General features: G+C 54.0%; 1 protein-coding gene across 1 annotated transcript; it reads right to left on the minus strand.

The window, feature by feature from the left end:
- Nucleotides 1-354: 354 nt before the first annotated feature.
- Nucleotides 355-12,413, minus strand: DNAL4 (dynein axonemal light chain 4). The gene is made up of 4 exons (XM_036078609.2): nt 12,298-12,413; nt 4,429-4,622; nt 2,731-2,814; nt 355-1,444 (listed from the first exon to the last, which is right to left on the minus strand). Exons 2-4 carry the CDS (start codon nt 4,495-4,497, stop codon nt 1,280-1,282), a joined length of 318 nt encoding a protein of 105 aa, XP_035934502.1. The 5' UTR covers nt 4,498-4,622; nt 12,298-12,413; the 3' UTR covers nt 355-1,279.
- Nucleotides 12,414-12,852: the final 439 nt, after the last annotated feature.

Consider the following 12,852-nt stretch of genomic DNA (forward strand, 5'->3'; position numbering starts at 1 on the left):
CTGCTCCTGGGGCCTGGCCCTCAACAGCCGTTGAATGAGCACCTTCGAACTAAAACTCCATTATGTGAGGCTGAAAGCATCTTTATAGCTATGGCAGCTCAGTCTGGCCACCGAGGGTGTCTCAATCGGTGTCCGTGTGGCCCCAGCAACGGCCTGCAGCCCCTCCCCGGGACGCACTGGTGAGGGGGCAGGGCCCGGGCGAGCGGGGCTGTGCCTGGGCACAGGTTCCAGGAGCCTTGCCATTCAGCCAGAAGACTCCCTGGGCTCCGGGACCCACCACAGCCTGGGGATCCTGAGCCCATCCCCCCCTCCCCCCCGCCCCCCCCCGAAACCTCAAGAGGCTGTAGATCGAGGTCCGTTTTTGGTCACTTTAATTGTAAAAACCAAGACATTTATATAAATAAGACCGCTGTGTAAAATAGGATTCACCCTTCTACTAAAACCCTTCTCCCCACGCTCAAAAAAGAATATAGAAAACCCAGCAGAGATAAGAAGTACAAATTAGCATGCGGTCCCTGATGAGCAGTGGCCGGCAGGCCAGGATTCCCTGCCGAAACAGGCCTCATGGTGAGTGCACTCCTGGCCCGGGAGCCTCGCCGGAGGCTCAGTGATGCCCACCCCCTCTGCCCGGGGTACTGAGTGCGCGGGGTGGAGGCGGTACAAAAGGTTCATGTGGCCAGAGGTTGCGGGGGTGGGGGGAAGGCTGCAGGGTCCTCACGCCAAAGCCGGGGACTAGGGAGCGATTGGCCCAATGAGATGCAGTGGTTTGTTCAGCCTGGGATCCGATTGGGGAAGGGGCTTCCGGAGGGGGCCACCACTTCTCCAGAGGACAAGGGGAGACGCTGCCAGTGTCCCCTGAGAGGACAGGCTCCTCGTGGGGCCATCTGCCTACGGCCACTGAAGACCAGGACAGCGGACCCCTGCCAGCAGTGCTGGGGGTGGTCGGGCAGGGGGCTCCCGGGAGGCAAGGGGACAGCAGCCTTGGGGCTGGCATGTCCTGGGGAGAAGAACACCACCTTCCCGCCCGCCTACCCTGTCACATTTCCCACCCCTCCCCTGCATCGAGACCACAGCCTGACCCGTTCACACGCTGGGGGCCTGGGGAAGACGGGTCCACACGCTCACACACTGGGCGTGGCTCAGAGACTCGTAGGAAAGGGCCAAAGGAAAGACCCCAGACTCTCCTCTGACACACCACGAGCTGCCTGGGGCTGCTCCCCAGCCCCGAGGGGCGGCAGGAGGAGGCCCTGCGGGGCCGGGGGCCGGGGTGGGGACGGCGTCAGGAGCACTTCCAGACACACACAGCCAGGGTCCCCCCGAAGTACAGGTATAGGAGGTTCTTCACCTCATGTGTGATCTCAAACCCAAAGCCCTCGCCGATGACCACGTGCCAGGAGGAGCCGAACTTCTTATCCATTGTCTCCTTGATCATCTTGGCAGCGCTCTGGGAAGAAGAGGACGCTCGTCAGGTGGGGAGAGAGGGCGCACGAGTCAACCCCCTCTCCGGGAATCTTGGCAAGAGAGGAGCCTGTTGCCCTCCTGTTGTTCTCCTGCTCCCGGAACCTTCAGGAAGGGTTTCCACACTGCCCCCCACCCCTGCGCTGCCAGGGGACTAGTACACAGGGACGGAAGGACAGACGTGACCCCAGCCGTCCAGAAGATACCGACGGGGGAGGGGAAGCAGACCCGGGTCCGAGCTCTGGCCCTGCCACTTAGCGTGTCTCTGGCGCTCGCAGCGCCAGGCGGTGCTCGGGCCGCAGTGACGCGCAGCGACGCGCCCGACAGCAGTCCGCAGACCCTACGCGGTTATCCTCACTGCGAGCTGTCAGCTTTATCTTCAGGGGACAGAAAGCCTTTTCCCTAATGGGTTTGGGGGGCTCCCGGAAGAGAAGCTGGACTGCTTCCCTCAGTTAGGGCAACAGCCCCCACTCCTTCCTGTGCTGGCTTTTTCGAAGAAGTCTAGGGAGGGGCAGGGGACCCAGCCTTGGAGGGTGAGTCCCACACGCAGGTGCGTGCCGAGCACCACGAGCGTGCCAGGCGGCTGGCCCGGACCGCCTCAGCACACACGTCCTCACCAGTGCCCAGCGAGGACGCAGCACCTGACTCCCCACTACAGACTGGGACACCGGGGCTCCGAGATGGGAAATGGCTTGTCCAAGGTTAAAGAGCTAGGAAGGGCTGGAGACAGCATTTGAACTTGGGTCTCGCTGGCCCAAAGCCCAGGCTCTCGCCGGCCAGGGTCTGCCTCCCCACTGGCTGCCACATTACTGACTCTCTCCCTCGTCACCAGACTGATGAACGACGTTCCTGCGTCAGTGCCTAATGGCCGCGGCCCCAGCACCTAGAACAGCGACTGGCCCGAGAGATGGCATTTCACATCTTTTCTGAATGGATGAGTGGATACATGAATGAATGCCTGGCCCGGCCCTGTTCTCCCCTGGGATGGAGCCAAGGGGAAAGGTAGCCTATTGGGCAGGCCACCTGAGACAGGGAACAGAGGCAGCGGTGGCACGGAGGGCCCTCCAGGGCTGGGCGCGACCAGCAGACCAGTGCCCGGAGACAGCACCAGCCCCTTCCCTTCCTGGCCTTCCTCGGGCTTCGAACGCTTCCAAGGAAGGCGCTAGTCGTCCCAGCAGGACTCTCTGGAGCTGGATGTGGGGATGGAGGCCACCTGGTTCACCCACGGGGGTCACCAAAGGCACAAGAGGCCACCTGTACCGATGACAATACCTCGTTGTTGTTGGAGAATTTCTCACAGGCCGTGACGCATAGCTCCATGGTCTCCACTCGCATCTCCTCTGGCATGTCCGAGTGCTAGAGACAGGGCAGGGGGACAAACAGAGAGAGGCTTAGCCCGTGACCTGGCCTTCTGGGCTGGCCTCTCTGTCCCAAGCTTAAGGCACGGACACTGGGGAGCTGCTCTGGTGCAGCCCAGAGAGGTGACTCATCTCCGGACTCGGGGCGTGGAATCCAGTGGAACCAAGCAGGCTCTCACACCCGGGCCCCCCTGCAAGGGCACGAAGCTTCATCAGCATCGCGTTCCAGCCAGCAGCCCCGGGGAAGCAGGCTGGCCCGGGCAGGAGAGGATGCCGGTTACGGAAACAGTTTAGAAGCGGCCGCAGAACACAGCTGGATGTCACCCCAAAAGCCTGGAGAGACAGCTCAGCCGCTCTCGATGGCTCCTGGCTTTTCCCGTCTCTGGCTGCTCTTTCTCGTCCACTTTGCTGGCAAACCCCCCCCAGCCCCCCCGACTGCAGGGTGGTCCTGGGCTTCGTCTCCGCCCTCTGGCTTCTCCAGCAATCTCCTCTCCAGCAGATCCCAGCCCGTCCTGTGGATCTGTCTATCTTCTACACAGGGAGGGCTCCCACATTTTCATTCCCAGTTATAACCTCTTCTGGGGGCTCCAGACTCCTACATGCAACCGTCTACTTGACAAGCTCACTGAGATGTCCAAAAGATAACTCGACTTTCCCCACAAGCCTGCTCTTCCTCCAACTTCCTTCCATTTTCTCTCCTAAGTTCTGGAAAAAACCAACCCTGGGAGTTATCTTGACTATCGTGTGCCCTTGTACCTGGCACCCAAGGCACCAGTGAGTTCTACTGTCTTGACCTTCAAGATCTGTCCTGAGTGTGACCATGTCTACCTCCATGGCATGACCTGGACCCAGCCACCCCTTCATCTCTCTGGGCCCCTGAAGTAGCATCCTCATTGGTCTCCCCACTTCCACTCTGGTCCCCTAAAATCCATTCTCCTTACAACAGCTGGAGTGAGCTTTTAGAAACATCAAATGGATCACAGTACTCCTCTGTTTAAAACATCCACTGTTTGCCTTTGAACTCAGGACAGAATCCTTGTCTGTCACCATGTCTGTCGGGGTGGCTGGCCCGCCTGTGAGGTCTGGCCGGCTGTCACTCTGGCCCTCACGTCCCGCCACCCATGTCCGCACTCCGATCTTTCTGTTCCTCCAAAACTCGGAGCTCACTCCCACCTCGGGTTTTCTGTGCTTGCCATTTCCCCTGCTTCAAATGTTCTTCCCCAGACATCCACAAGGCTATCTCCCCAACTTTATTCAAGTCAGAGATCAGAGAACTCTTTCCAGAAGCTAACCTCTCCTCTCTAGCCCCATACACCTGCTTTATTTTTCTTTATAGCACTAATTACCTGAGTTCTGTTCCTTAAGCCTCTCTTTCATGTGGCCTGGGCCTCTGTTGTTCACTGCTATGTCCACAGTGCCTAGAACAGTGCCCAACACGTAGTAGGTGGCCTAAGGAAAGACTCGTCGAATGAAAGAATGGATGATGGACTGAAGCGCTGTCGACTCCCAGACCTCTAGATCTGAGCCCGCAGAGCCCCTCACTTCCTCCTTCTGCTGTCCTGCAGGGAACGAGCTCCTGCGGGCCGCCCTGCCTCCCTCCCCTGCGGCTTACCCTGACCAGAGGGAAGGTCTGCAGTCGCTTATAATCAGCCTCCTCTTTCTTCCCTTCTGTTTCTCCCATGATCCTTCCACTGTGGCCACTGGAGGGAGAGAGTGGGGCCTTCAGGAGTGAAGACACCCCGGGAGATTTAGGAAGCAGTCCCTGCCAGCTGGGTGGGAGCAGAAAATGTCTTTCCTCAAGGGGTGCTGTAGAAAACAGGAAAAACCAGGAGAAAGAGTTGGCTTTAAACCTATACATCACAAATTAGAAATGTCTCACTGACAGTGTGACACCTCCCCGTCTTAACTCCTCCACATCCTTTTCCAAATGGCCAGCAAGTCTACAGACGGGAGGATGAGTCAACACGAGCTGCTGGGACCGGGAAGAACACACTGTGTGCTGCTGTAAGCTCACACTGTCATTATCAAGACAAATAGCGACGGCGGGCCAGGCCGAGGGTGGAGCTTGAGCCGGCAATTAACAAACGCAGCAACCCTGCAGGAACACTAATGTGCGTGGCCCTTACTTCCCCGCACACGTGGCTAGAAAGTTAAATGTCAAGGTCAAGATTGCTAATCCTGGGCTTATGGACAAGCAAGTACCTCCTTCCACAGGTCCCTGATCTATGGAAGGAACGGGAGCAGTGATGCTCCGTGTCCTCCCGGGCGTGCCCGGCTCCCAGCTTCGACCTCCCTGTCCCATCTGGCTGGTCAGAGGGTGTAAGGCCTGGGCATTAGTGCTGGTTCTACTGTTCACCAGCAGCGTGGCCTTGGGCCTCAGATGCCTCATCAGTAACACGGGGGGGAAGTCCCATCTATCTCTTGGGGCTGTAAGAGATCAGATGAGACAATGTATGTAAAGCGGCTAACACAGGGCCCGGCACGTGGCCACATACATGAGAGAATGTGCGTGCATATGAACAGAAAGGTATAAAGCCTAATACATATGTTTGGATTTTTTTCTTTTCAGGTCTAGTTATATATAACAGATGGGACTTTTCCTAAAGAGATGAGCCTGGATCCTAAATGTCTGGGAGCATTGCTAGAAATCCTGGTGTCTCTCGTTATTCTACAATTCAATTTATCCTGTAATTCAAAGGACTTTTTCATCTCAGAAGAAGTACTGATCTAGGGCACCTGGGTGGCTCAGTCCGTTAAGCATCTGCCTTCGGCCCAGGTCATGATCCCAGGGTCCCGGGATCGAGTCCCACATCGGGCTCCCTGCTCAGTGGGGAGTCTGCTTCTCCCTCTGCCTGTCCCCCTGGCTCCTGCTCAAGTGCTCTCTCTCTCAAAAATAAATTTAAAAAAAAGAAGTGCTGATCTAAATGCATACAAACCACCGTGCTATGAACCCTGTTTAACCATCCATGCTAGACAAATACAACCCGATAACGTTCCTCCAGCATGTCTCACAGTTCCAAAAAGGTTTGTTTCATGGCACAGCCACCAAAGCCGGAAGATGCCTGGCAGAGTAACTAACGGGCAGTGACGATAGGTGCCATCTGCTAGGTTTCCGGTCCCTAGGGCCCTGCTGCTGCAGCGACCCCGTGGGGAGGCCTGAAGCCGTTACTTCGTTGGCCCGAGGCCTCAGCTGGTGAGCAGCAGGGCTGGTGTCCGGCGTGGGCCCTCCTCACAGCGCCCACGCACGGGAGGCTCCCACGAAACCGGCCTCCAGCCAGCCGCCACCAGTGAAGTACACGTCTGACGTCTGGCCTGTCGTGACCACCGTTCCAACGTGAGCTCAACCCCCGTGTGGCCGAGCGCTGAGCTTTCTGTGCACTTTTTCCGGGTCGTGCCCTCCATTTTCTCCCTCTCTCTGATGTCTCAGAAGCCTTCCGCACCCCCCCCGCCCGCATTTGGTGGGCTCCCTCGCACAAGGCTGGAGCCTGCCCCCGACTCTACCACCTGATTTCTACACAGCTCCTCTTAGCTCATCAAGTCTGGGCATCTGGAGCACTCGGATATTAGCGATTTTTGTCTCTATGTGGAAGCTGGCAAACGACCAGGCACCACCTCATTGTACTTTCTGCTCGTGTTTCTTCTTTCACAAAATCCAGTGAATCCTTTGGTCTTTGCTCATTAATGTGAAGGCCAATCTCCAATTCCATCCTGTCCTCCCGGTTTTCACCAAGGCCACTTGCTTGCCGCCCCCTCCACATCACCCAGGTGTGATGATCAAAGGCTAAGGGCTCTAAGGTTTGTTGACCTCCCAAGATTTTCAGCTGAAAATGCTGAACACTGGGTCCTCAGCAGCTGCTGGGGCCTCTTCCTCCTAAATATTTCAATTCGATCCAATTCCTCCTCGGGGCTCACAAGTGCTGGCCTGGAGTGGCCTGGAAGAGAATCCAGAGGCGAGCGTGTACATGCCTGCCCTGGGGGAGGGCAGGGGCTGTGGCTGCTCAGAGTCTGTGGACCCGAGAATATGGAATCCTGATGAAACAGGACTCAAGAGGCCACAGGTATTACCAAAGTCCATCCTTCAGGAACAAAGGGGGAAGAGCCACGGGGACAGGTATTTTTTGGAGGGGGGGTTGTGGAGACCCATGAGGCAGAGTATTTAGGCTTGAATGCCTGTTCTATAACCAAAGTGAATTCTACTCTCTCCCTTGCTTTGTAGCCTTGGGCAAGTAATTGCACCTGAGCCTTGGTTTCCTCCTCTGTGAAATGGGAGAAACCCATCTTCTCGTTCTTAGAGATCCACCGCGAGCACCAATTAGAGGCCTGTGAGCATTTGGAAATGGCAAAACCCTGCACACAGTTCTCACTGCGCTGCCGCCTGCCACTAGCCAGGGCTTCAACATTACTCAAGCATGCTGATTAAGGACCACAAGTGCAAATGGCTCTTCCTAACCACTACCTGTACTTCTGGGGATCCAAAAGGGATGAGACTTAGAGAATAAAAAGGAACAGTTATAGATGATGTGCTTCCAAATACAGAAAGGCAGGAGAATCTTTTATGATGCTGTATCGTTACAGTCCAGCTATAGTCATTCAGCCGTGATTTAGAACCCGGCTGGAAGAACGCTACCAAAAATAGCAGACCCAGAGGTTTTAATAACCTTATCAATCTTCCATGCAAATGAGCGTGTGCCTGATAGCTCCAGGCCAGAAAGAAGTCCCATTAGGCCTAAAAGAGAGCCCTTTAATAATGCAAGTGTGCCCACGACCAGGATCGTTGAATCTCTTGGGTACCAGTCCCAGGGTGTCCTGGTGCACCAAGCTGGTGGCAGCCGCGCCCTCTCTCCGCCCAAGGGCGCCTCCGCGAGCTTTACCCAGCCTCGCCTGTGTCCGCTGCGAGGCTTCCCCCAGGCAACAGGGGGCACAGACAGGGCTCTTCCTGTCCTCGCCTTGGAACAGCCAGTGCCCCTGTCCTGCTATCTGGGCCTTGTTCTTCTGGGACACTGACCTCAGTCACAAGGTATTGTTTTGCTTCTGAAGCATTTCGGAAGAATCCTGAAGAGGGCTAGAGGATGGGGGAGAAATGAAGGAATTCTGGGAAATAAGGCCCAAAGTGCCTGCCAGTCCTCTGGGGGTGCCCCCAGCCACTCAATGCCCAGAACCCTCCTGGCCTGTGGACCTCGGGGCGCCCCTGGTAACCACCCCCAGGATCCGAGAGATGGGAGGACACACTCAGAGCAGGACGGGGCGGTGGTCGGGTGCAGGCTCCACGGGCAGGTCCAAATTCACATCTCAAGTCTCAGACAAGTGTTTCTCTCTCTAAGCCTTAGTTTTCTCATCTGGAAATTGGGATAGAGCATAGACTACCTCACAGTAAATGTCAGCTCTTGTTACTGGTGCACTCGGAGGGGGACCTGCAATGTCTTTCTTCATATGCCAGCTCACTAAACATCTAAACATTCAGCCAGACAAACCAATACTTACTGAGTTGTCACTCTGCAAACCACGGTATTAGCATGGATATCCACAAGGATAAGCCACAAGGAAATTCTGTAGACCAAGTTGGGGCCAGCGCTAGTGGTGTGGGTACACTGGCTTTTCACCTTCGTTGTTTCATCTCACCCCATAACAACCTGTGGGGGCAGCATCCACTCCCCGTTCTCAGATTAGGCACCTGGGGCTCAGAGAGGTTTTGGGGCTCGCCCAAAGGTACACAGCCAGCAATGAGAGAGCCGGGATCCAAACCCATACCTACTCTTCTAATTCTACCTTCTATGCCTTTTTCCCAGTCACAAGCAAGTAGGAGACAGACAGAAATGCAAATAGCTTCAATTCTCAGCATCTCCCAGTCCAGCCACCTTCCAGGCACACCGGCTTCCAGCCATGTCCAGGATACACACTTGTGTACCTCGGTCATCCTCCCACCTTTCCCGGCCACGTCTACCCTCTGCCTTCTGGCAAACACAGAGCAAAGCTGGCAAGGGGAGGAGAGAGGAACCTAAGGGCCTGGGGCCATTCATCCAAGATGGTGGTGAGGTCAGGAAACACCACGGAAGATCTGGATTTCACAGATCAGCTTGGAAAGGGGGAAGCAAACGCAGGACTGCGTTTTTAAATTATGCTGAGCAAGAGCATTAAACACATTATCTATTATAAAGGAAGGTTTTAATAGTTAGAAGGAGATGGTTGCAGAATAAAAGACAGTCCTCGGAAAAGACTGTTACCTTTCACACACGCATGCATGCATGCGCGCACACACACACACACACACACAGGAAGTTGCTGCTGTTGGTGGTGTTTTTAACACTGCCCTTATTTTTTTCTCATTTTACTGAGGTCCAGTGAACACTTTTGCTGTGCCTTAGACTAAGCAGAGGGAGGGAAGACAAAGGAGGAAGAGAGATGGACAGATGAAGAGATCAAGACATTTTCTTTATGTGTAACCTGATATAATAAACAATATTGACTCACGTGGTACCCCCTCACCAACATACCCAAATTTGGATGAAATACCAAACATTTTTGTCAAGCTACAAAGTACAGCAAAAAGTCATAACCATCACAGCTATTAGCTCTACACAGGAACAGATGCTTCCCACAGACAGTGAATTACGCAGTTTCCCACCCCCCCTTTCCCACTCAAGAGAACAGATTTGAACGTAAGGGACTAAGAATGACATTATTACAGAAATAAATTGGAGTTAGCACTGATTATGTTTTTTATCATTCACAATTGCTAATTACTGGTGACATCTCATAACCAGTCACGACTTAGCAGTGTGTCGTGAGTCCAGCCTAGCAATCACCTGAGGCTGAAGGACTTAACTATTCTCCTGTAGATGCCCCAGAGCGCAAAGACCAGTGTCTGGCACATGGCAGAAGCCCATCAGATATCTATATTGTGGTTAAATTATATTTCATTTGCCCCCTGGGAAGGGAGAGGACCTATCAAATCCATTCAATATTTATTGAACACTGACCTTGAGCAAGGCAACAGGATGGGTGTCCTACATATAGGATCTTATTTACTGTCCACCACCCCCAGTAACTCTGTCAGACAGGTGCTATTATCCTTAATTTTCTGATGACCATGATGGCTGAGAAAAGGAAAGTGACATTCTACCCAGCTAACAAATGGAGGAGCTAGGATTCCCTCAGGTACATAGGACTTCAAGATTATGCCTTTTTTTTTTTAAAATATTTTATTTATTTATTTGACAGAGAGACACAGCGAGAGAGGGAACACAAGCAGGGGGAGTGGGAGAGGGAGAAGCAGGCTTCCCGCTGAGCAGGGAGCCAGATGCGGGGCTCGATCCCAGGACCCTGGGATCATGACCTGAGCCGAAGGCAGACGCTTAACAACTGAGCCACCCAGGCGCCCAAGATTATGCCTTTTCAACGACTCCACTATAAGCAAGAGACAGTCTCTGCTTTCAAGGAGCTTACAGTCTTAAAGACCAAGACACATACACAAGGAACTAACTATGGATCATGGCAGAACGCAGTACGTGCCACAAGGCAGATGCAGACAGAGGGAGGAGGAGAATTCTGGAAGGGGCAGGGGAGAGGACAGCAAGAAAAGGTTGGTGGTAGGGGCAGAATCTGAGTGGGAATCCTGGCAAGTGGACTAGGTGAGGAAGACCTACTGGACAGAGAGATGAACAAACACAGTGATATCCAAGCAGAAAGCTCAAAGCATTTTCTGGGAAAGTCCAACGGTCCAATTTGGCTAAAGGACAGAACCTGGCACAGGAGAAGGGAAAGAGAAGGCTGGGAAAAAATGCTGGGGTTTGGGCTGTGGAAGTACAGAAGGGCTCTAAAATCTAGGCTTGAGAAGTGTGGATATTTTTAGTGGGAAATGAGAAGCCCTTGGGAGGTCTCTTGGGGGTTGGTGACATTGCATTGTTTTCAGATAATTATTCTGGTGGGCTGGGTAAACAGAAAAGACTGGAGGTTGGGACACCAGTTAGGAAGCTAGAGCACTGGCTCAGGTGACAGGCATTAAAGACTTAAAGACTTGAGCCAAGATGGTAGCTTCAGGAATGGAGCAGATGTGAGGTCCTCAAGGAGGCAGAATCAAAGGAAAGTGACAACCGCCTGAGTGCGAGGGGCATGGCAGAGCGAGGGAGGATGGCCACGCCACTGAGAAAGACAGGGCAAGTCAGGTAGAACGGATGGACAGGTAAAGACGTGAGCCAGTTTGATTTTAGAACTACTGAGTTTAAGTGGCTGGTGAGACATGCAAATGGAGGTGTCTTGGGGCACCTGGGTGGCTCAGTCGTTAAGCGTCTGCCTTCACCTCAGGTCATGATCCCAGGGTCCTGGGATCGAGCCCCGCATTGGGCTCCCTGCTCCATGGGAAGCCTGCTTCTCCCTCTCCCACTCCCCCTGCTTGTGTTCCCTCTCTCGCTGTGTCTCTGTCAAATAAATAAAAATCTTAAAAAAAAAAAAATGGAGGTGTCTTGTCAGGAGGAGGTCATCACCAAATCATGATCATTGGGCACAGACGGGAAGCTATTGAGTCCAACCACCACAGCAATAATAACTCATGCTACCCTCACCCCCACCCCAAAGCATCCCTAACCGTGGAAGCCCAGGAGAAAGATCAGAGCAGGAGATCTGGATTTGAGGGTCACATGAAGAAATGACGGCTGACACTAAAGGCACTGGTGACACTTCTCAGAGGGGGAGAGTGTGGGGAAGTAAGAGACAGAGGAAGTGCAGTAACAAATACTAAATCCACACTTAACTAGACTCTTCATACTTCAATTCCTATTATCCTCAGCATTCCCCCAAGGAGATGCCCTATTGTATCCTGATTTCATATACAGTCAGACTGGAGCCCAGGGAGGTTAGATAACTTGCTAAGGTCCCGTAATTGAGAATCCAAATTAGGTTTGCCAAGTTCTTTTCACTACACCCGGGAACTCCCACGGGTACATCCTCAGGGAAGCCTATAGCTGGGTCAAAGAATCACATCCTAGAACGGCAGAGTCGAAGAGGCCTTAGAGATTATTCAACCCAACTTCTATTTACAGATGGGGAAACTGAGGCCCAAAGAAGGAACTGACCAGCTTGGAATCCTAGCACGTCACCAACTGTCCAAGTCAAGCGGTTTGGGCCAAGGCGATGGCGACCACCCGTCCAGCCGCGGGAGTGGGGAATTACTCCGCGAAACGTTGCGGGGAGGGGGGTAATCAAGGTCCTGGGGGGAGTCGGGTCGAGGAGGATGGGGGACCGCGCAGCGGGACGGGTGTGTGCGGGAAGGAGCAGCCCGCAGAGTCGCCACCGCTAATCTGTCACGGCCGAGTTCGCAGGTCCCCGAAGTGTGGGGGTTGGGAGGACCTGGGGCTGGGGACCAGCACGCAGGAGACGAGGTGGGGCCTCCGCGTTGGGCGAGGCCCCACCCGCCCTGCGACGCCTCTCGGCCCCGCTTCGGGCCGGCCCTCCCCGCCCGGCTGCCCGCCGCACCCCGGGGCCTCACCTGCTCCCGCGGGGGCCGGAGCCGGGGCCGCAGCTAGCGCACCCCCGCCAGGGTTGTCAAGGAGCGAAACAAGAGTGTCTTAGCAACAACAAGGAAGTCCTGCCCCCTCACCGGACGTTAACGGGAATTTCACTTTTTATTGGTGAATAAAAGTGTCAATCAATTTTAAAGGCCCCCTACAACGCAAGGCTTGTAAGGAAAAGGGCGTGGCTAGAGGCTAGGGAGGCGGAGCTTCAGTTATAGTCGTCTTAAGTGGGCCTGAGGAGCCCGGGGGGTAGGAAGTTTGCGTTTTAGAGAAATAAACTTTGAAGGGCGGTATTACCTTGGGCGCTTCTTCTAGCCATTTGAAATTACATATGCAATTTGTTGGTGTCCTGCCACTGAGATACTACTTCATTAGGATCTCAGAAGCCTAATAACAACTAGCATTACAAAAACTAGGCTTTGCAAGGAGTATTTCACTAGATTCTCACCATTTTTTGGGATAGTGGTATTCGTAACCCCATCTGCACTAAGGTTCAGAGAGGTTAAGAAACGTGTTAAAGGAAAGAATCA

Source organism: Halichoerus grypus, chromosome 6 (genome assembly GCF_964656455.1).
Source record: "Halichoerus grypus chromosome 6, mHalGry1.hap1.1, whole genome shotgun sequence".
Lineage (NCBI taxonomy): Eukaryota > Metazoa > Chordata > Mammalia > Carnivora > Phocidae > Halichoerus > Halichoerus grypus.